Source organism: Kogia breviceps, chromosome 6 (genome assembly GCF_026419965.1).
Source record: "Kogia breviceps isolate mKogBre1 chromosome 6, mKogBre1 haplotype 1, whole genome shotgun sequence".
Classification (NCBI taxonomy): domain Eukaryota; kingdom Metazoa; phylum Chordata; class Mammalia; order Artiodactyla; family Physeteridae; genus Kogia; species Kogia breviceps.
Genome location: NC_081315.1, coordinates 61,125,302 through 61,148,890, shown reverse-complemented (window position 1 = coordinate 61,148,890; position 23,589 = coordinate 61,125,302). Strand labels below are relative to the sequence as shown.

The 23,589-nt window shown below is 37.2% G+C and overlaps 1 protein-coding gene across 1 annotated transcript; it reads right to left on the bottom strand.

The window, feature by feature from the left end:
* Positions 1-3,535: 3,535 nt before the first annotated feature.
* On the bottom strand, positions 3,536-23,010 carry FGF5 (fibroblast growth factor 5). The gene is made up of 3 exons (XM_059066179.2): positions 22,491-23,010; positions 14,766-14,869; positions 3,536-4,126 (listed from the first exon to the last, which is right to left on the bottom strand). Exons 1-3 carry the CDS (start codon positions 22,849-22,851, stop codon positions 3,779-3,781), a joined length of 813 nt encoding a protein of 270 aa, XP_058922162.1. The 5' UTR covers positions 22,852-23,010; the 3' UTR covers positions 3,536-3,778.
* Between the last annotated feature and the right edge of the window lie 579 nt (positions 23,011-23,589).

Sequence of the window (23,589 nt, the reverse complement as noted above, 5' to 3'; positions counted from 1 at the left end):
CTAAGCCCGTGCGCCACAACTACTGAGACTGCACTCTAGAGCCCACAAACCACTACTGAGCCCGTGTGCCACAACTACTGAAGCCCACATGCCTAGAGCCCGTGCTCCACAAAAAGAGAAGCCACCGCAGTGAGAAGCCTGCACACCGCAACAAAGAGTAGGCCCCGCTCTCTGCAATTAGAGAAAGCCCGTGTGCAGCAACAAAGACCCAATGCAGCCAAAAATAAATAAATAAATAAATTTTAAATAAAGAAAGAAAAGTTTCTTTCAAAATGTGCAAAAAGATGATTGGCTTGAAAAAGAATTTTAAGTGATCAAAATTTAGTTGTAGCAATGAAATAAATCTTGAAGAAGGTGTAGAAGTCCTTGGACAAGATATTTTTGTTTTCTTCCCACTGCAGCATTGTCTACAATACGGTTTTTATTTTAAAAATTAACTGTACAAGAAATTTTCTGCAGCTTTAAAAATCGTGCCAGAATTCAAGTTTTTGGTTAGTGCAGTATTTTCATTTCGTGATTGAAAATGTGGGAAGTTATGGCTTAATTTCTCTCTCCTTTGGAAGGTTGAAAAGTTAATGTAAGACAATTGTTCAGTTTTCTATTTCAAGATCAACTTTATGGAAAATTTACCGACTAGATTTATGGTGTTTTATTTTCAGGTACAAGAGAAAGTATCTAAGATGATATAACTGTTAAGTTTGGAAATAACTTTTGTCAGAGTCCTTTATCAACGAAACACAGTTTTGTACAACTGAGTCACTATAACTCAGCTAAAAGAACTAAGATAATTTATATATACCCACACTCTCAAATTAGTTTCTTGAGAAAGAAGTGACGGTATATTACGTGAAATAAAAACCATGATATTATTACATCTTATTGAAAACCTCTATTTACCTCTATTGACGCTCCAAATAAAGATTATCTTAAATTAAATTAAACATAATATAATTAGTAAAACTTAAATGTCATTCTGAAGGTGTTTGTCACCTCTCTTCTAGACAAATGAGGTTCTGAAATTGTACTATAAAATTCATTGACATTTTTAGGTGAACACAATCTCAATTAAACAATTTTATTTAATATTAGATAGGTCTAGTTACTTCAAAATCACCAAAACTACATAAGCAAGGACCCCTTTAAAAAGTGCTAGGTATTGGTAAGGAATTATATTTATACATATTTTCTCTACATGAGTTCTTTCAATTAATTAATTTAGGTAACCTTTTGCTTCAGTGAGCTTTAATTAAATATAATTGTGTATGGTCAGTAAACTAAAGAGAAGTGTAATTTAAAGTTTTTTGTTTTTAATTTTAGCTTGGCTTTAAATTTTGAAATTAATGAGTCCTGACTTGCATAATATATATTTGGTAGCTATTCTACTTGAACTTCCATATGCTAATCAAATCAAACTAAGAGTATAAGATAAGGTCATTTTTTTAGTTTAACATAAATTACCAGCAACATTTGTCCAATACAATATATACATTAACTTAGTTTGTTGTTATCCTCATTAAAGTCATCTTTTCCTTGCCCATTTAGGGACATATGTCTACTGTTCTCCTGTTCTGCAATTTTATTTCTCATGTGGAGTAACAACTTGATATACAGTGCACAATTTTTAACGATATATTAAAATAAACTAGAGGATTATTTTTAGCTTTATACCATGTATATATGTGATATGCCAATTAGATAAGAGTTAGACATATCTGTGTTGGCAAAATTTCATTTCATTTAATCCAGGAGATTTTTAATGTATAAATTAGTTAAAACTATTGTAGCATTTTATTTGTTTTTTAAAAAATCATGTATTAAGGGACATCCCTGGTCGTCCAGTTAGGACTCCACGCTTCCACTGCACGGGGCACGGGTTCCATCCCTGGTCGGGGAACTAGGATCCCGCATGCCTCGTGGTACAGCAAAAATAATAATAATAAATTTTTAAAATAAAAAATTATGCATTAAATGCAAACAATGTTTAATCATATTATTAGTTTTATAATAAAACACCATACTAGAGTATATGTGTGATGTTTTAGTTGATGGACGGATTTTATATATATTGTATATAATATATATGTGTATAGTTTCCATTAAAACAAAGCAGTCTGCTTAAATGTAGTAAGTTCAATTTTGCTGAGTTTCTATTTTGCATTTGTGCATCAAAAGAAACCATATTTTGTTTTTAAAAGAAGTTTAGCAATATTCTCTAAAGGAAAAGAAACATGCTTAAATACCAGCCATAAACTTTCTGTGACTGCTTTTGCTCTTCCTATGAGACATACTTTTAAACATTAGCTTTACCATTTTTATTGCCACATTTCTGAAGATAAACAATTACGCTTCATAGAACTCCATAAAAATGATTACCCAAGAAAATAAATTATATAAATTCTTTTAAGTTAAATTTTCTGTGATTTATGCCCAACATCCAGTATTTGGGTTGACAATTAAGTGCCATTTTCAACTCATCAAATTCCCAAATTAAGTTTCCCATATCGCACAGCCAACTTTTTAAAGACATACATCAGAAATTTTCCTTATAAAAGGGCAGATCTATTCACTGGGATGGTTACCTTTAGGATAGGAAACTCTAAGTGTGTTTAACTGAGTAATAAGAATATTTTTGACAATGGGACTTGCCATGGGTAACTGTTACATGATTCATCTCCTTCAGTTCTCTGTGTTTTACCACTAAGTGGGTTGCTCCCTGTGGATCTATACAGTGGAGATAGCAGAGGGTCATAAAAGAGGTATTTTAAGCACTCTGGTTTCATAGTGTATGCTTGATGGACAGAATAAAATGTATTCCTCCAGCTGTTAAAGAATGAGGGCAGGGTAGATAAAAGGAGAAGTGAAGGCAAGGCAGAATTAGGTATCAGTAAATGCTGCAAACTCAGTGTACTTGTACCTCTAATCCTTTTCCTTATCTCCAACTTTTAATTCCACCAAAAAAGTCCTTATATTTTCTCCGTACTTCCCACTCATTGTAGCCCAGCCACCAAAGAGACAGGATTCCATATAATAGCATGAATTTATACACACACACACAAATACACACACACACACACATACAAACCCAAGCTCAACATTTGGTGCTGTTGAAGAGAATTTAAACATTTTAAGATGCAAGACTAAACTTACATTATCTGAGGTATGGTAAAAAAAAAAAAAAAAAATTCCTATAAAAATTAAAAGTGCAATGAATAAGAAAAATGAAAAAGAAATCCACGTTACAAATGGACTATAAACACATTTATAATTCATAAATTTCATTAAAATGGCTGTTTTATGTCTTATTAATTAAAAATAACAAAAGTAAGAAAATATGCTCGATGCAAGGTACTTTTAAAAAAACCAAAGATCAAAAAACAAACGTTAATAAAATATTTTTATCTGCATCAAAATAGTCTTTGGAAACCAAAAATAAAAATGTATCGTATGCTTTTCCAGGTTGATCTGTAAAAGTCAGAAAAATACAAATCCCCACCATTTAACTTTCTGGAAACAGAGTCCCAGTATGCACCAAGCATAAAGCAAAAGGCTTTATGTCATACTGAATTAAAGCAGTGAGCTCCCTATATTGGTACAAAGAATTCCAGTTTAGTTCCTATCAGGAGACATTTTTGTTTCAGCCAAACTGAAACAAATGTCCTGACTTCAGTACAGTGTAGTGTAACTGAAGCAGTGTCCAAAAAGTTGTCTTCAGAGCACAAAGACACCTACAGAAACTCCTGAAGGGAAGGCATAGTTTCTCACAAGGCCAAGATGAATATTATCCAAAGCGAAACTTGAGTCTGTATTTCACTGTGTTGGGACTTCTCCGAGGTGCGGAAAGGGGAACCTTTGGCTTGATGGGATTAGGTGGCTTTTTCTTTTCAGGAACAGTAACTGTGAAAGAAAGTTCTGGCTGCTCTGATTGCTTGAATCTTGGCAGAAAGTGGGTAGAGATGTGCTGAGGTTTAACACGGGGGCTGCAGCCCCGTTTAGCTTTCCCTCTCTTGTTCAGGGCCACGTACCACTCACGCCCCGTTTTTTCAGTTCTGTGTATTGCTGAGGCATAGGTATTATAGCTGTTTTCTTGAAATCGCTCCCTGAACTTGCAGTCATCTGTAAATTTGGCCTAGGGAATAAAAGAAGAAGAGGAAATTCAAGTAGTGATAATACTTTCAGCATGTAATAAAATGAGGTCTTTTACTGTAAAGAGAAAACAAGAATTCCATTGACCCCTGCCCTCCTACTCTATTCTCTTTTATAAAGACACATTTGGTTCTCTTAGAGTTGCTTTAAAATTACGATTTTCGTTTCTATATTCCTACTTTATTCATCTTTGTAATGCTGATTTCTGTTTACTATGTACAATCGTGAAATAATATCAATGTATATAAAAATGATAACAGGAACTCAGTATATTTAAATTCTATTACTCTTTTTAATTACTTTGAAATTTTTAGTTAAAAATTTAACTTATAAGATTTTCCCCCTCTTAAGCCATCAAGAAAATAAATAGTACTATATTATTCAGAGAAATGGGGTCATATTATCCTTTGAAACAAGAATACATTTTTCAATCTTATCAGCATGCTTCATGGTGCTGAGAAAGGGGTAGCATATGGCCCTATTAATATTGCATATGTTAGAGTTCTTTAGGAAAGAATGTATCTTCACACAGTGATACAGGAGAGTATATTTGATGGCAGGAAGAAAAAAAAATTACCTTTGGAGTCACTAACAATACTTCAGCCAGATCTCTCTCTCTCTCTCTCTCTCTCTCCACACACACACACACACACACACACACACACAACTCTGCCCTTGAAATGCTCACAGAACAGTGGATTAAGCAAAGAAGTAGACATCCATCATGATCCAGCTTGATAAATGGAATTATGACAGCGGTATGCAGAGGATACAATGACAGCATAGAGGAAGGGCATCTGAGAGGATGGAGGTAGCAGTGAAGAGGGCAGTAAGTCTTCCTAGAAAAGATGACTTCTGAGCTGAGTCTTCAAGCTCAACAAGGTGTGAGCAAGGCAGGTGACGTGAGAAAGGATTTCAGGGAGCAGAACTGGTGTGTTCACAGGTCAGCAGGACACCACTCTAAGTAGTTCAGTGTGACTTCCACTTAGGACGCACAGAGAAAGGAAGAAGAGATGAGGGTGACGCCACAGCAAGCTCTGAAAGGCTGAGTTTGCCGTATTGAGGAAACTGAACGACCACAGTATAGGGGAAGCAGGTGAGAATGTGTCAGACAGACATGCAATCAAATGCCAATCCTGCCAATTGAGTTCTTAGCTTTAGGCTCTTTATCCACAATCCTTGCAACTGTACGGCTATTGTAAGAATCAAAATATTTTTCTAAGGAAAGGATCTGGAGCTTTTATCAAATACAAGAGTCCATAGCCCCCAAAGAATTCAAATCCCAAAGCTGTACTAGACCAACATGTTTCACAATTTCAGGGAGCACCATTTGTATAAATGTCCTGGGCCTGGAAATACCAACTATATTGACCCCTATATATAAGAACACTACACACACACACACACACACACACACACACACACACACACACACAGATATGATTCTTTCTATATCAAACCAAGAGGCTCTATAATAGAATTAAAAGTCCTTTAATTTCCTTGCTTTTCTAATAATGCCAAACTTTCTTCTGCAATAAAGATCCCAACACTGTAATCTAGAAGTCTGAACATTGCAGGGCAGTCTACACAGAACTACTGTGGATGGCCACATGGAAGTTTTGACTTGTGCAAGGTACTGACAATAGCAGAAGACAACCAGTTTCAGAGTATTTCCAGCAGCACATTTATCTTATGTATGACAGTCTAACCAGCTTATTTACATTCAAGTGTAGTTCAATCAGTAAAGCTCTTTATTTGGAGGCTATGAAGCTATATATAAGCACTTGTCTACTGACGATTCCCTGGGCTGGGTCTCTAGCAGGCTGTAAGCCCCTATTTTAAAGAACCACTGTCAATGGCTTTCTCTCATCCCATCATAACCTACAAGCCCATGACCAGGACAAAGGTGCTATGCTGCCATTCCTTTAGAAGAGCACACATTTATTGTTCCTTTTTTTTTTTTAATTAAGAAGTCTTTCTTACAAGTCAAACATAGATTTGTCTGTTTAGCTCTTAAAAGGACTTCAATGCTCTCCCATTCAATTAGATAATCCCAAAGTTTTATTTTAAAATAAAAGCTATAACCATCTGGAACATTTTCTGCTACAGAAAAGAGCAAGCATCTTAGAAAGGTGTGGGAGATTTCATTAAAAAAGTGTAGCAGGTATATTTACCCTGCCTCAGATTTTTTTAAAAAAATTTATTTGAATAACATTTTTAATATATAATACATTATAGACCTGACTTCTACCCTTGTTTCCTACACAAAAAAAATCATTTTCCTGAAATAAAGACAGCAGTGATTGCTTTATTCAATTTTGACAGTTAGACTTTTTAAGTGTACTGCATAATTTAACCTTATTTTTTCCTTAATGGTGTCAAAAAAAATAAAGAAGGAACATGTCTTTTTTAATTGATGTGACCAACAGACACACATGCATGTCCATGCACACACACACACACACACACACACACACACACACACACACACGGTATATTAACCTATAGCAATTCCATCTTACTGTCTTTCACGGGGTGAAAACCTACCGACGCCACCCCCGAAAATTATTCCATCTGAAAACTTTCTCTTTTCCCCCTCAAGTTTCATGTTCTAAGTTCTTTCTTAAGAGAAGACTTAAAGAGGATGGCCGTTCAGGCTCTAGATTTTTCAAGGGTCACCTACCTGTCACATGGGGTAGAGATGTTCGGGATTCTGAGGACCCACACTACTTGCTGGCCCTCAGCCCCTCCAAACCCCACATTAAAACAGGAGTGAAGGTAGTCAGACTGTTTTAATTGACTTCTAATTTAATATTTTGTCTGAAAAATTCTTCCAGCTATGATGGAACAAAACCATTTGAAACAAACATAGTGAGTTTTTCATCAGGAGATCTGGTTTCTTCTGGAGGGATGGACTGTTCCTGTCAGTATTCCCGGTCCTGTTCAGACAACACGGCGGCGACGTTAAACAGTTCATCTCTGTCCCTAATGTTAAGCACGAAGCATCTTCACAACAGAGTCACCAAGCGGCAGAGCCATTTAAATATATTTACCATTTACCATTACACAATTTTAGATAATAAACTTTCCAGGTTACTTTAAATTTTTGAATTCTCCTTTGAATTATAAAAAGTGCTTTAGCAATATACTTTTAAAACAATAGAACTGGATTATTTCCCTAGAAAATGGGAAGTGGACGTAAAGACTTTATCTACAGTTCAGCTGTGAAGTAGAGAGGGTAAATCTAATTTCAAATAAGCTATCGAAATCAGGACCCCCATAACCTCCACCCTACCACCATCAGCCACTACAACAAACGCATTCATTCAAATGTTCGTAAAGAGCCCCTATCTTTGTTTCAAACTCAGTTTTTGTGGATTAATTCCACAGATATTTATCGACTGTATATCACATGTCAGACACTGTGCTGGTTGTCACTTTTACAATGAAAAACAATATAGCCATGGTCCTGCCCATGTTCTTTGTTGACTTAAATTATCTATGTTTTTCTCTATAATTTCTCCTTGATCTTGCAAGTGTAAAAATAAGTTACAGTCAACAAGTCATAATTGCAAAACTAACATGTTTAAATTGGCTGATTTCTATGTCATTTAAAAGAGTCTTAACTGAACAAAACAGATGAAAATTAAATTAAACTACTTTTGTTTGAATATGCACATTATTCAGAGGTGGGGCAATATAGTGCTATTAAATAAAACAAGAATTTTTGGCTTAGGAGGATACTTTACCTTGATTCTACTCGTCTCCTTGCGTGATGAGGGCACACAGTGAATATTTAAAAGAAAGGTCAAATTCAGTTCAAAGAAAGTAAAACTTTGACTGTGATATTCCAGAAAAGACTAATTCTGCTTAATTAAAATCTGAAGGTCAATGAAACCAAACAGAGAATTCTTTCTGAAACAATGTTTTAAAAAACCTTCTAAAACCTCTTATGTTAAGAGGTTTTGTTCTTTAGTAAACATGCTCTATGATGATTGAGAATCTCGTAGCAAATGAGTTGAGGCTATGCCTACAAGTCCCGATTCTCATTACATGTGACTGAAGAAGTAAATATGCATTTTATGAGAGACGTATATAAAGAGGATTGCATTTGGACAAACCCTGGAGTCTGCAGGCTATTTAATCATTTAATCAATTTTACTTCTTTATTTCACTTTGTTTTCTTTGATTTGCCTCTTTCTCTTGAAAAATTTTATAAAGTTAAGAAATAATTAAACATAAGTAACTAAAATGCTATTATAGACTATATAATATTATTAAACAATTAAACTATTATTATAGACTGTAATGAAAACAATTAAAGAACAAATTGTGCTCTAAGCAAAGTTTTCTTGCTGCCTGCATCCGTACACTTCTGGTTCCCCTGCCTCCTTTCAATGCATTTTGGTTGCCACCCCTAGTCCCAGCAATGGGACTGCCCAGGTCAGGTCCCCTAAGCCCAAGCTGTTTTGTACGGCTGTGTAGGATGTTCCCAGCACAAAAGCACCCACCTCTGGTGGTGAGGGAAGGCTGAAAGCCAGACCCTATTCCAACTGCTTCCAAGCAGAGAACCCCAGAACAGGGCTGCACGCACGTACAGGAGCTGCCTCTTTCTCTTTACTTCACAAGCCTCATATGGGTCAGATGATGTATGACCAACTCCAGAGCATGGTCATATTTCCTGCTTGGCACTAGGTATCTGGTCATTCTGTGTCTCAGTTCTTCATGCAACCAAGGGAATATACAAGTTGGATTTAAATCAACCTGAGGTAAGGTAGTGAAGAATGCTAGCCACATGATTTCTCCTCCTCTGAACCTCTTGAATTTGACTTCAACTTACTCAGGGTGCCAGGTCAGAACACAGATTCCCCAGGCCCTATCTCCAGAGATTATTTTAGTAAGTCTGAGCTGAGACCCTGGAATCACATCATTAACCAGCATCCTCTGTGATCTTGATGCAGGTGAGGTGAGAACCATACTTGGAGAAACACGGTATAAGATAGTTTACTGTCTGAAGCTCTTAATAGCTCAAAAAAGCTGGGCTATTGAGGGCTACCATGTGCCAGGTGTTTTACATATATTATTTCATTCTTGCTATAATACCATGACTATTAGGATGCTATTACCTGATTTTCCAGACAGAAGAGTAAAGAAAAAGATTCGTCTAAAGCCCCACATTTATCACGTGCCAGGGTAGGCCTGTGACTTAAATCTCATCTACTGATTCCTAGATTCAAGCTCTTTCGGTAACACTGTACAAACCCAAGGCATCTCCTAGGTTTCTATATAGTCCTACCTGCCATGAAGTTGCTCCATATTAAAATACTGATGAAAAACAAGTGCCATTCCCCCAACCATCTAAGACGTAGAACACCATCTCTCACTTTAGGCTGAAATGGATCGCTGAAATTACAAGTCAATTTATCACAGGCAGATTTCCTCAATAAAATGAGCCCTCTAACCAGATTTACATAGTGTGAAATTAAGAGAAAACTGACATTTACTGCCAAGGTAGAACACTGAACCCATTTTTTAGCCTGAATTACTAGCTATTCAATTTTACTATGTAAATTGAAAGCTCTTAGAGGGCAAGGCGAGTTTCTATTCAGTGCCTTTATATAGCTCAGGGTCTTGACTGCAAGAGTGGAGTGCTTAATAACTTATTGTTTTAATGACGTTGATAACCATTACTCAAGCCTCCGTTTTCCCTTTCAATAAACATGCCCAGCTTGAGGGGCTGTGGACTCCTCTTCACTCTGTCCCCAGCTCAGGAAGTCTAGTCCAGACTCTCATCCCGGGCAAGCAAACTGGCACCCTCTGAAACCAGGAAAGGAGGCTGTTCTAGTCCTTGCTTAGGGCTGATCAGATCAAGCACACATTCCATGCCTATTTCGTAAACTCTGCAATTAGCTTTCCTTCCAAACAAGATTCCCTAAAATCCTGAGAAACAAAAATAATTCCACCACGTGCTTCTTTCTGTAACTTTAAAATGAGCTAAAATGTTTTTTCCCCAACAGGCAATAAGTGAACATGCATACGTAATGAAAAGACTGAAGAATTCATGATAACCACCTTTTTCAAGAACTAGATTTTTTAAGGGGAAATGCACAAGAAGGATCTTAAAAAATTATGAGATTATGACCATTGGAAATCCTTGCCTCTTTAAGATCTTGAACCTGGGAATTTTGCTTTCAAATTAGGTTCCTTGGAAAAAGGAAAACCCAGGAGAAAAGGGGCTACTGTATGCAAGACGAGTCTGGACCTAAAGAAAAAAGAGGCCAATAATAAATGGGATTTGTGGCTGGTCTAAATATCTGAGGGGGTCACAGCTGCCTGACCCCAAAATCAGAAAGTATTCTGAGAGGAGATAGAGGATCATCAAACAGCTGCCTGAGAGCAAATTCAGGAAGATCTGTTCTAACATTAAATGCTGAATACTTTCCAGGAACTATTCTAAGTGTTTTATACGTATTATCTCATTTAAAATGGTCATCTATCACCATGTATTTTTACTTTAACTTTCTTCCATTTTTAGCTGATAAAACCAAGGAATAGAAAGATTAAGTAAAATAACACAGTGTACCTTAGGTAGAATGACACAATTGAACTGTGTTCTTCACCACCACACTCAAGACCTTCTACTCTTACATCTGGACCCACCTCAGATACATCCAGAAAGGCTGCCTATGCAACTTTGGATAAAGACAATAAACCTGAGGAGACTGCAAGAACAGACTGAGGAAGAGCACGAACAGACAGGCAGGCAGAGGTAGAGCCCAGAAGAGAAGGGTGCTCAGCCCCACAAAGCACCTCAGTCTGGGAATAAGTTGAGAAAGAGGATACAGGCCACAATGAAGGCTCTGACTAACCCTCATGGCTCTTGGGGAAGCAATTACCTGCTCTTACTCTCAGTGATTCCCAAGGCCTCTTGAGAAGAAAACCAGACACCTTCATCCTTGTAAAGAATGCTGAAAAATCCCTGCTTACTAGGAATTGAAATGCATTGTCTACTTAGGGTCTATCAGTCAAGGTCTTAAGGAGAGCTGCGTGGAGATTACTATGAGTAATGTAGGTTATGTAGGTTGACTGAGTGCATGAGCAAAGCACACTGAGATGGCTGAAGTTCAATGAAAACTTCTCTTATGGATTAACAAATTTAGCACACAAAGGAAATCAGCATATATGTTGCCTAAGTTTAAACTTTCTGGCCTGATAATAGTGTTTACCATCTTCCTGTCCACTGACAATGAAGCATTTTCTAAATGAAGAGTTTCTGTGAACAAAGTAGATCTCTTTTCTGTTCTGAAAGTACGTCCTAAAAGGGGTTCCCTATGCAACTCATCTTCACACTGAATAACCAACGTTTATAAAACTGTGTGACAAGTTTTGTGGTGTACACATCCCCTCCTTTCTAGACTTTAAAATCAAGTAGGAGACACAGAAGTAGATGGGAAAAAAAAGGTCCTCCTAAAGGGTTTGGAATGAGAGAGAGAGAGAGAGAAGCAAGCAAAAATATTCTAAGGATGAACCACAGTACTCATTCTTTAAAACGTAATACAAAATATTATTAAAACATGCAATTATTAATTCCTATAAAATAATAACTGAAAACAGTGCAAATAGTTCCAAATGAAACAAAAAATCTTCTTTCAAGCTAACTTTTCCCTACCAAGTATTACAGCATTTAAAGGGAGAGAGAATTTTTGAAGTATGTAATTCTGGTTCAATCAATTGTTAACTGTGGTAACTTAGGAAAATATTTAACATCTCTGAGACTATTTCCTCACCTAACTATGTAATGAGACAATGTGAATGAAAGAGATTTTAAAGAAATATGCAAACCTTTTACCTCTGCCAAGTAGCTAATTTTTAATAGTCTGATTGTTACTATAAAAACAAAGTTGAAAATCTCCTATTATCCATGAGTATTTCTCGATGTGCTATGGGTTTACTTTCCCCAGAATTATATGAATACTTTAGATTTATAGTTCACATTTACTTTGTAAATAAAACCCTAAAGTTACTCTTTATTTATTTAATTTTTTTTCCATTTTTATTGAGATATAATTGACATATGACATTGTGTAAGTTTAAGATGCACAACATGGTTTTATATACATATATTTTTGAAATGATTATAAAGGTACTCTTTAAATGCCTCTGCACAATTATTAATTTAAAGCAACTCACTAATCCTAAGCAACATTTAATCCTAAAAGTATAAGGGGTTTTAGCCTTTTTAGTGGTGATGAAATTTTGTAAAAACCAAAACTAAACCAAATAATTATATTTAAAGCTAGCTATAAGAACAATTTCTCAACATGTTTAACTAGAAACTGAAAAAAGGGAAGAAACCATCTGGCATAAAACTAATAATGGTTAGAATTAATACTATTTGTAAATTCAACTTCCTTAAAAATAAATCACTATAATTTAATTAGGTTTCCATCTAGAGAAAAAGTGCTAATAAATGCTAAGAGAAAGTGGACTTGGACACATGGTTTAGAAAGCATCCACATAATCATAGGGCTTAATTTTTTTATCTACAATTCAGCTCAAAGTCATCAGAATGACTTTTATATCAAAGGGCTTCAGTGAGTGACAAGAGCAAGGCTCGCTTTGTACTGTTTAAAAGTCATTATTCCATGAAATAACTTTAGCCTGCCAAGATGAGAAAGAATAACAGATGCTGTTTTTGCATTATCTGCATTATTTCGGCCAGCCATCCTTAGACATTTGGGTCAAGTTTCTGGAAATTTGTTACTTGCATTTGACAGAGGAATCATGTAACCTAACCTTTCAGTCTGACCTTTCTAATTGGCATCCATTTGTAGTACTTCGCTTTCTGTTGCAATTATCCTTAAGCTGCCCCAAGGTAGTCTATTTATTTGCGTGTACTAAAGAATGAATCAGAATATTTTAAAAATTAAGATTTTCACCCAAAACAAGCAAACCAATAAGAGAGAATTTCTTTTTAGGCATTGCATATCATTATGATGCTTAGATTTTGAAGGTGCTTCAATCTTTTATCACCTTAAAGTAGATCAAGGAAAAGTTATTCAGTGTAGATGCATTTGATCATTGTTTTTTATTTTGTATGTGGATTTTTAAAAATCAAATATTTTTTTAAAATAAAATGGCATGTCCTACTTTTCCACAGCAATGAAGAACTTTTTCCCTTAAGATATGTAATAAATCAAAGAGCAATAATTTTATGAACACTATATTGTGGTTTACTAGAATACAGTAACCAGCTCAGAAGATGAAATAAGTAAATCTGGTTATAATTCTTGTAATGTATGATCAAAGAGGTTACCAAAGATTTCCCATCTACCTTAATAAACTGAGATTTTAGTCGTTTGTTATATTTGGACTATATTTAAATTATCATTCAATAATACGTAATATTTATTGAGTACTTACAAGGTATCTAATACTATTCTAACAAGCTTTTAATATATTATCTCATTTAATCCACAAATAACTGTAGAAATAGCTTGAATTCTACTGTCTCCTCCAAGAGATATTAACAAACCATCTTTAGATGCTAGAGAAAGGAAAATTGAAAGTCTTAAACATTAAACCAAGTGAAATTCTCTTTCAATGTTTTAAAGGTTTGTAAAGAAGAAATCATAATTAGCAAGTTCCAATTGATTGCACTCAATTAAAACTTCCTATATACTTTGAAAATTGGAAAAGTGATATTTCTCCAATTTGTTTAATAAGAATTAAAGTGAATAAGGATTAAAGGAGTAGCTTTAAAGAAGAATTGCTTTTTAAAATGATTTAATATGACAAAACTCAGTACACTACAGAAAAAGCATACATCACTTTTAAGGGCTGTGCATACTACTAATACTAATAAACAGAATCTGTGAGCAGGAAAACTAAGCTAAATATATTTAATTACCTTTAAAACATTTTAATGCTTCCCAAGTAATGAGCATTTTCAGAACAAAGCATAGAAATCTATAATTTGTAAATAGATTACAAACTGTATTAAGTGGGCTGAAGAAATTTTTAAGAGTGCAAAATTAGTCTTCATAGTTTTAAGAAGTGTTTTTGATGCAACAAAAAAACAAGATGAAAATTTCTCAGATGAATCAAATTAAATTTCTCTATTAAAGGTCAAAGTCTTCTCACTATTGGTTTCTTCCCTCCATACTTATTAATATGAATATACGTTATATTACTTAGACTCCATTTTTGACATCATGAGTAGCTTTTAAAATTAAGAACATGATCTACTGAACACACACACACAATCACCATAAACATATAAATTAAAAATATAGTATTTCCATAACATTTCTCCTCACTTGGACCACTTTTAAGAAATAAATAATGGCAATCACTTAGAGAATGCTGTTTTCAAATACACTTACCCTTAAAACTTTTTGTGGATTCTATATTATCTTCTCAAGTAAATAAAATATTTAAACGATTACTTACAAAAACACATACAATTCTCTTGGTTTAATGTACATATAATTTTACAAAAACAAAAAAACATTAAGTTCTCTGGGCAAATTGTCCTATCAATTTGGAAAATCACTTCATTCCATTTTACAAATGTAAAATCTCTATAAAACCTTTAACAAATATAAAGTGGTTCTACTTACACTTGCATGGAGTTTTCCTTTTTTTGACATCGCTAAAAATTTGTTGCTGAAAACTCCTCGTATTCCTACAATCCCCTGAGACACAGCAAATATTTCCAAAATACCTAGGATGACAGAAATCCCAAAATAAAACACAGACTCTTCTATATACCATTGTGAAGAATTAAATTTCTAAGTAGATTGTCTCTCCTTATTTTTTGTGACATTTATTATGTAAAAGAAATAAAAAGGTCTAGCACTCAAGTATTCATTTAAAATGATAAATTTCAAGGTTCAAAAATTTGTGCTTCATTAGTAATTCTTTTTCTTCTTACAAATGATAAGTCACTTTTAGTAATCAATGTTTGACAGTAGAATCTTTTCAAGTTCTAAAGGAATGGCAAAGACTTTTTAAAATGTTTTACAAAACAATTCTCATGTATTGTTTTTCTGTCAGAGATAATACAGTACTTTTAATATTAAAGCACAGAAGATGGTACTCAAGATTAGTATAAATCCTTGGAAGCCTTGAAAATAATACTTATCTACATAAAAGAAACCCCTCTTCTCAAATGATCATAATACAATCGATAAATCAATATATATCACACTATCATTTAGTGAGTTGCTCACTTAAAGATTATACATAAGATATTGAAAGCAATATAAATAATCTGAGGCTATTGGCTCAGTGAAGTGTTTGATGGATTATGGTTTGAGACATCTTGCATTTTGAGTGACTTTTCTGGAAAACATTTAATGAGGTATTTATTGTTATTGTTTATATTTGGCATTTAGTAGTCAGAATTATCAAGTCGATGTCCCTCTGTCTCCTTTAATAATTTGAAAGTCCACATCCACTGGGTCAAGAGAGTCACACACCACAGTTTAGAGTATTTTAAGAAGATGAAACTCATAGTTTGTATATAATTGGGATTCCTGCCTGTTTACCTTAAACTTGTATGTAATGTTATATGAACAGAAGAAAAGCATAGAGCTTTTTGTTAATTGCCTATAACAAAATGCAAAAAAAAACAAAAAAAAGGACAAAATAATATGGTTCACTAAAGCTAAAAAAGGACTTGTCCTGGAAGAAAGGAAGGAAGCAGGCAAGGATGGGAGGGAGGAGGGAAAACACATCTCAACACTTCAATCTGTAATATTTTGAGTACATATTTTAATTAGAATATGTCAATAGGACTATGACGAATAGAGAAATTCACCAGATTTTCTTAAAATAGCAGTCTCCCTCTGCAGTATTTGAAGTACATATAAGATTATTCAACCTACCAAATGCAGTGTATGTATTGTGGATACACATATATATAATACATGTAAACACATATATGAATATCTTTATAGAGCACTTATGTTGAACAATTATAATACCTATAATTGCAGCAAATACTGTCGCTTATTTATTTAACCTGATTTCTTAAAAATACTTGATCAGAAAGTTCATGAAGGAACTACTGTTCTTGTGATAAGCATTCTTAGCCTAGAGTAAATAAAACACATCTCAAGAAAACTGCAGCTACCACTTTATTAGTGGATGTTTCTTTAAAACAAACCAAAAAAATCTAAAAACTGTTGGAAAGGAACTACTTCCGCTTCTAGGAAGAAACTCCTAAGAAAAAACTGTCTCAAAAAATTCTTTCCTTCAAAATGTTTTCAAAATGCTATTTACAATAGATTTTGCTATGCAAATTATTTGACTGTGATGCATACCCAGAAAAGATTTAAAAGCATTATCATTTTATCAAATAGTAACAAAGCACACAGAATCCTTTGTAAAGATAAATTTACTACACAATGTAGTGTTGTAATAATATTAATAAAACATGAATAGAACATCTGATACAAAGTTATATTTCTGTCAAAATTACAGAATGATATTGAAAAACAGCATTAATGATTTTGGATATTTCAGAGATGGGGGATGTGATTGTGAATACTGTGTAAATGTCTGTTAAAAAATGAGACAGGGAGAACATGAGGAATCATCTACGTGTAGAATGACAGTCACAAAAGAGACAATGTGGAGTTGGTAGAAAAGGAGACTTGACCATATGTTTCCCCCAATTTACTCCTGGTTCTGCATTGTTAAAGGTTTTTTATACCATTGTCTGGAAAATTACCTGGTTTTGTAAATGCAAATCTATTGTGTATTAGTGGAAAAAAAATACATGGTAGCATAAAAGATAATCTCATTAAGCATATATGTTTGCAGGCTATCATTTAAGAGGTCAAGACAAAAGGACTCTGTAAATACTTCTTTAATGGGAGCACTGCTTTGCTTATGTAAACTATTGGTTTCTGAAAACATATTCTATTTTTAAGAAAGACCCATTTTGACTCAACTTGTTTCCCAACACACTGTACATTCTGCATGTATATGTTATATAAATTTGCATTGTAATAAATTTTAAATATGGGGAAGATGAAATAATATGTGAAAGTGTTATTTTATTACATACTACATGGTTTCTTTTCCTGTAAGTTCCAGTATAAAAAATGATATAATGCCTGAGAATGAAAAGATTTTATAATATTAAGAAAGTTAGGCTTCCCTGGTGGTGCAATGGTTGAGAGTCCACCTGCCGATGAAGGGGACACAGGTTCGTGCTCCAGTCTGGGAAGATCCCACATGCCGCAGAGCGGCTGGGCCTGTGAGCCATGGCCGCTGAGCCTGTGCTCTGCAACGGGAGAGGCCACAACAGTGAGAGGCCCGCGTACCGCAAAAAAAAAAAAGGAAAAAAAGAAAGTTATATTTAATTGAAAGCTTAAAAACATACTTTTACATACATCATTCTATTTAAAAGTATGAAGAATGCAGGAAAGAAAAAAGATCAGATTGGATGAAATAATTGTTTTCTCAAATAGGCAACTTTGGTATGATGTTCTAAATAATGTAATTATTGTGTGATATTAGGAACCTTGTTAAGATCATAGTTTCCAAAGTAATTTCAACAGCAATTTCATGATGTCTTTTTTCCTAGAATATAGGAGCAGATTCTACAAGCCCCACAATTCAACCTCCTGCCCCCACACCCCAAAAATATCACAGGCCTATTGCTTTTTCATGCCAAATCTCAGTAACTCATTAAAGAATTCTAAGTATTTTAAACCCATGTGCACTAAATCACACGTATATAAATTCCAGAAAACATTTCTCTAAAACTGATTTTTTTTTTCAATTTCAGTAATTTCCCCTTAGGAGTCAGTAATAATAAATTTGATGGGAATTTACAATTCACGTGGAAGCCCAGATGGTATCCCTAAGCAAAATTGTGGAAGGCCAAATGTGTCTCACAGATCATAGATAGTCAATGAATGTTTGCTAAATTGGATTGTTTCTTTGACCTTCTTACTACCTCTCTCCCTTTTCAGGACACCCCATGTGTGTACACATGTATGGACACATGTCTTAGTACTCTCCTCCCATTTTGGCCCTCTACTGCTGGGGGAGTGGGGCAGGGAGAGAGTTAAAGTGCAAGTGACAACTGTTATCTTTCCTAGGGTGTTCACATTTAAGAGGATCAAAAGAAAAAAGCAGTGCTTAACTGAAGGAGTTATTCTCTCTTGGTGGAATTTTGCGATTGACATCTAGGTTGAAAGATGCAAGAACTCAGTGTCTCTCAGATTATACACTGTTTAATCCACTTACTTACAAGCATAAGTATGCATTACAAAGTACAATTATTCCGGATACAGATTTTCTTACTTAGTCCCCTCTAGAATTTTTAATACATTAGGACTCTATCAATGATGGTTGATACAATTATGTAGACTTCTCCTTTTTCTCTCTTTTCTCAATGAATGAGAAAGATATACAGATATTCCATGTATTCAGAAGCTTTCAACAGCCCATCTGAAAAATCCTCAAAGAAAAATCATTTAAACCTGAAGTTTCTCTACTTATGCTCACACAGCAACAAATATGCCATGTCTTTATCAAATCTGAGTCTTGAAATAATATCCAGTTTAGTAGTCTTCATTGATTAAGTTAGCAACATAGAAATTTCCTACTTGAGTTTTTCCATACAGAAGATAGAGATTCTGGTTTATTTAGGCTTTGGTGACTATATAAAGGTTGACTCTACATTAACATCAAAATGGATAGTGAATTCAGATTTTTAAACGTTAGTAAAACTGAGGGTTTGGTTTAGCCAAAATACATAATTGGAATTTCTATATTTTATGTGAACAATTTGGCTTTGTGTAGCTATAGCCTTAAGCTTTTGCTCCCTAAACTGACAATTACTTGATTGCCTATTCTTCAATGGCCCAAGATAAGCCAACAGAAGCATTGTTTTGGAACTAAACTTGAAAGCATAAAAAGTAAAACAAAGTCTTTGTTTCTACTCAGTAGTGGGGTTTTATCATCTATCTTGTCTTGCCCATCTTTCTTCACCCTTCCCTAGTATTTCCTTATAATAAGAGTTTATGTGCAATGAGCTTGATTCTTTTACCTGTCTTCAAAACCTGGTATAACTACTGTATAAAAGAAGCTAAGAATATATTAAGTGGTATTCCTTAACTAAACAAATTATGTTTCAAATCTATGGCCAGTGTACTTCTGATAGCCAAACTAGAAAATATTCAGTTTGCAAAAATTTTAATGTCAAAAGATAGTTGTGAAACATATATTCCAACATATATTTATTTCTTCTGACAAACATTACAGAAAATTATTGAGTTTAAAAGAACCTGATAGAATGCTTGGCATGGCAAAGTTTTGACTCTTTACAGAAGTAGCAAGCTGTGACAAAATAGTGTAAGTTTTCTATCACTACTAACTCACAGAGCGTAGAATTAGATGATGAGGTAAAACTCTGATGTATTCTCCATGATCCTCATGTTCCAAGCTCACTCAGTTTCTCTTGAGAGACTTGGACAAATGCTTCCTCATCAATCTAACCAACAATCCATAAACAACTCCTGAGTTTACATTATGTATCAGGAAACCATCAAGTGCTATCTACAAAGAGGTATATGACCAACTGCAATTAGCAGGTCCTGTTTCTCTTTCACAGCTACTTAAAGACCGAGATTCATTTTAAACTTCCAAATTACCTGCTATCCTTTTAAACATGATGTATTTCATAAATTCTTCATGGATCTATGGTAGCAAAATCTTATGATATATTATTGGACATTCCAGACATCACAAAGCTGAAACTCACCATGATTTAAACACTTAAATTATACTTTCCTCTGTGAGAAAAACCTATGGACGGCAAAGGAAAAAAAGAATCCCAGCTAACCCAAAAGTAACCAAAATAATAAGCTTGGTGAGCTAGGTATCCTATGTTGGGTACATGAATAAATGGATGAATGAATAAGTGAATGATTGCAAGCCAAGTGAAAGACACAGACTAAACTCTGAAAGGCTGTTATAAACTGAAATGAATTAGGAAAGTGTTCATTAAATTAAGAAAGTTTTATTTAGGCACTTCAGTTTTGTTTAAGAAACAAAGCAGTGTTTTGTGTCTGTTCTTTGTTAGATATCTTTCAAAGTGGATTTTAAAATGAAATGTACCTTGGAAATAAATACTGGCCAATGTCTTCTTTAGCTGAATGTGTTCTTTGTTGATCTGTTCTCATTTTCCTTTCTATCATTTTCTACAATTTCCCCTCCACAAGGCCTAAGCTGCAAAAATCTTTGTCTCTTATGGTTTCTTCCAAGAGAAGAGGGTGAATATCTTGGGAATAAGTCTGGTTTTCAGAGATCCCTAGCACACGGAAACCCACCTCCCACACATCCTTTTACCCTCCTGGGGTCCAACCTGCCCTTCTTGCAGGCTAACTTTGGATGTTCCCTTGGGAACACATAAGTTATCCTCTGTTGAGGCTGATTTTTTGGATAAACTGCAAGAACAGAATAGAAACAGTGTTCATGTAAGCGAAAGGGGAAAATATTACTAGAAGTGGGGAATGAGCTCTGATGGCTGGTGGAGGAAAAGAGTTTGGTGGGACAAAATGAGGACAAATGGAAATACTGAACTAGACTCTTGCTTACCCTTAAATCTCAGGAAATTCCTCTTCGCCCTAACTGACCTTGCCTTTTAATCACCAGAGATGGTCAGTTGCTTAGTGAGCATAATGAACCTTAAAACATAAAAGCAGACACCTCTAAGGAGCGTGTGGGAGGGCCTGGGACTCACTGGGGCATCCAGGGAAGGCCCTCTCTCGGGTTTGGTGCTCCAGGCCACCTCGCCACGTGCAACACAGACAGCTGGAGCGGCAGAGCCCGAAAGACCAGTCAGGGGCAGGAGGCTGGCGTGGATCCGCTCCTCTTCCAGCGCGAACCGCCAGCTCTTCCACTTCCAGCCTCCTGAATCCCCCGGAGGAAGTTTGCCGGCCGGCCATCCCACAGACGTGCACACCTCCAACCCTTGTCGGGGGCAGGTGCCAGATGCCAGCCCCGCTGTGGAGCCCGCGCTCCTCCGGAGCTTGGGTAAGAAGAAACCCGTGGGGTCATTGGTTTGAGACGGAGAAAGTTAAGTACACCTGGGAGCCACCAGGCTGACACTCCGGAGCTGGGTGACCGTGTGCGCATCGGTATCTCCTGGCCATGTTTCCGCTCTCCCTGGGTCCCTCTGAGGCCCGGGCTGTGCTTCTGTCTGTTGCACTAACCCCGGCTGGAAGACCATCTGGCCCTACGGAGGAAAAGGCCCGCAGAGATCTCCCCAGTCCCGCATACAACCGCAAATCATCTCTCCCCTCTGCTGCCTAGAGGGACAGTGAGAGGAATTGGAGGATTGGCAGTGATGGTCTGAAAACTCAGACGGGGTGGAAGGGAGGAGAAGATGAGAAAGGAGGGAGAGAGGGAGAGCTAAACTCAGAAAGAAAATTTTAAACTTGGCTTAAAAAAAAAACCTACAAAATTTTCACCTATACCGAATTGAACCGCCTCTGAATTTCTTCTAAAATAAAGAACTTTCCCCTAATTGTCCTTGGGGACCAAAGGTGGGCCGCTCTTCCTCACAAGGTCTGGTCATGGTTTCAAGATACTAAAAGGTGCTAAACCCAACTCCGCAACTAATAATTCTAATGTCCATCACGTCTCCCTCTCTAAACGTGTCCAGTTTTCTAGATCACTGTCTTCTTCCAAACAGGGAATGTCTGGTCTCCCGTATAATATACATATATATTATATATATATATGTGTGTGTGTAAATATGTATGTATCTACAATAGACATATCTGCATGCACATATGTATATATACATTATATATAATACTAATTTGGGGTTATGGCAGCTGTTGTGAGGGGCAGTATGTGAGATTTGATTATTCTAAATTAAACTGTTGAGTTATGGGCAGGGCAAAGGGATGCGCTTTGATGCCCAGTGAAAAATGCGAGTCTGGTCAACAGAAGCAGAAGGTAAACAGAAGCTAAACGAGGAGAAAGGAGATTATTGTTTTTCCTCCAGGCACTGGCTGGATCTCCTCTTTGGGACCAGGGCAAACTGGAAACAAGGTGCCTGTCTGCACCAGCCTCTGGGTAGCCTACACCTCAGTAATCGCCATTCCTCGTACCCACGAGAGGGGAAAGTGTGTGCCCACCACATAGACGCATCTCCACCCAGCCCGCCCGGTTGTGTGGAGGGACGGCTGGATCTCAGTGGCCGGGGCTCCGGAAGGTGGGCTTGCATGCAGCCCAGGGAATCACCAGCTGTCCCCTCCCGAGACTCCCGCCGCCCACTTAGGACAGGTTTTGTAGGAGAGCAGGCAACTTACTTAAAATATTGGCTTCGTGGGAGCCATTGACTTTGCCATCCGGGTAGATCTGCAGATGGAAACCGATGCCCACTCTGCAGTACAGGCTGCCGGTCCGGCGCCCCGAGGGGCTCCACTGGAAACTGCTCTGCTCCAAGCCATTTCCTTGGCTGCCCAGAGAAGCCCCGGGGGAGGAGGAGGCTGAGGAGGAAGAGGAAGACTTCGTGCTACTACTGCTCTGGCTGCTGCTGGCTCCTTCGGGGTTCCTACCGGTGGCAGCCGGTCCGGCTTGCCCTTTGGGTGCGAGGCGCTTCTCCCCTTGAGCCCAGGCGCTGAGGATCAGGTGGCTGAGGAAGAGCAGGAGGAGGAAGGACAAGCTCATTCTTCCAGCCGCGGGGGTCCTAAGCGCATTTTGCAGGGCTGGTTCTGGGCTCTGTAGCCCGCGCGCGGCTGTGTGCCTCTGGCGCTGCCCCCCTCGCCGCACCGGGTGGACATAGCCTCGGGGAAGAGAGAGGGAGAGGGGGAGAGAGAGAGAGGCCACCCGAACGGATCTCGGCGCTGGCACTGGGATATTTATAACGCCGGTGATCTCACTGCTCGGTGCACGCCTGCGAGGCTTCCCCTCACCCGCCGCTTTGTGTACTCTCCGGCCGGTGCGGGGAGGGAGCCTCGCCGTCCCGGGGGCGGGGGTGTGGAGGAGGGAGGAGACGGGAGAGGGTGGGTGGGAGCAGAAGCCAGGAGGAGAGAAGCTGCACCCCGACGCTGGGCGCGCGCACACCGAGGCCACGCACCCCGGCACTTCTCACGCGCCACACGGCCACCTTCCACTCCAGCCAACGCTGCGCGGAACTCAGCTCCCCGCGAGCCCTGGAGTCCTCCTGGGGCAGCCTCGGGAATGGGAGGGTGAAACGTGGGAGTGAGTTCTTGTCTCTCGCACCTCTGCCGCAGGCTTGCGTCCCAGCAATGCGCTCTCGCCTACCCAGGACCCAGTTTCCAGGTTCCCTTCCCTTTTGCCCTTCAGACCCGACTGTTACAACCCCTGCCCCGGGGATGTCTCGGGAACTGCGTCCCGCCGAGGGATCCCACCGCTGCAAGTGTTTGCGGCGCAACTTGGAAGGCT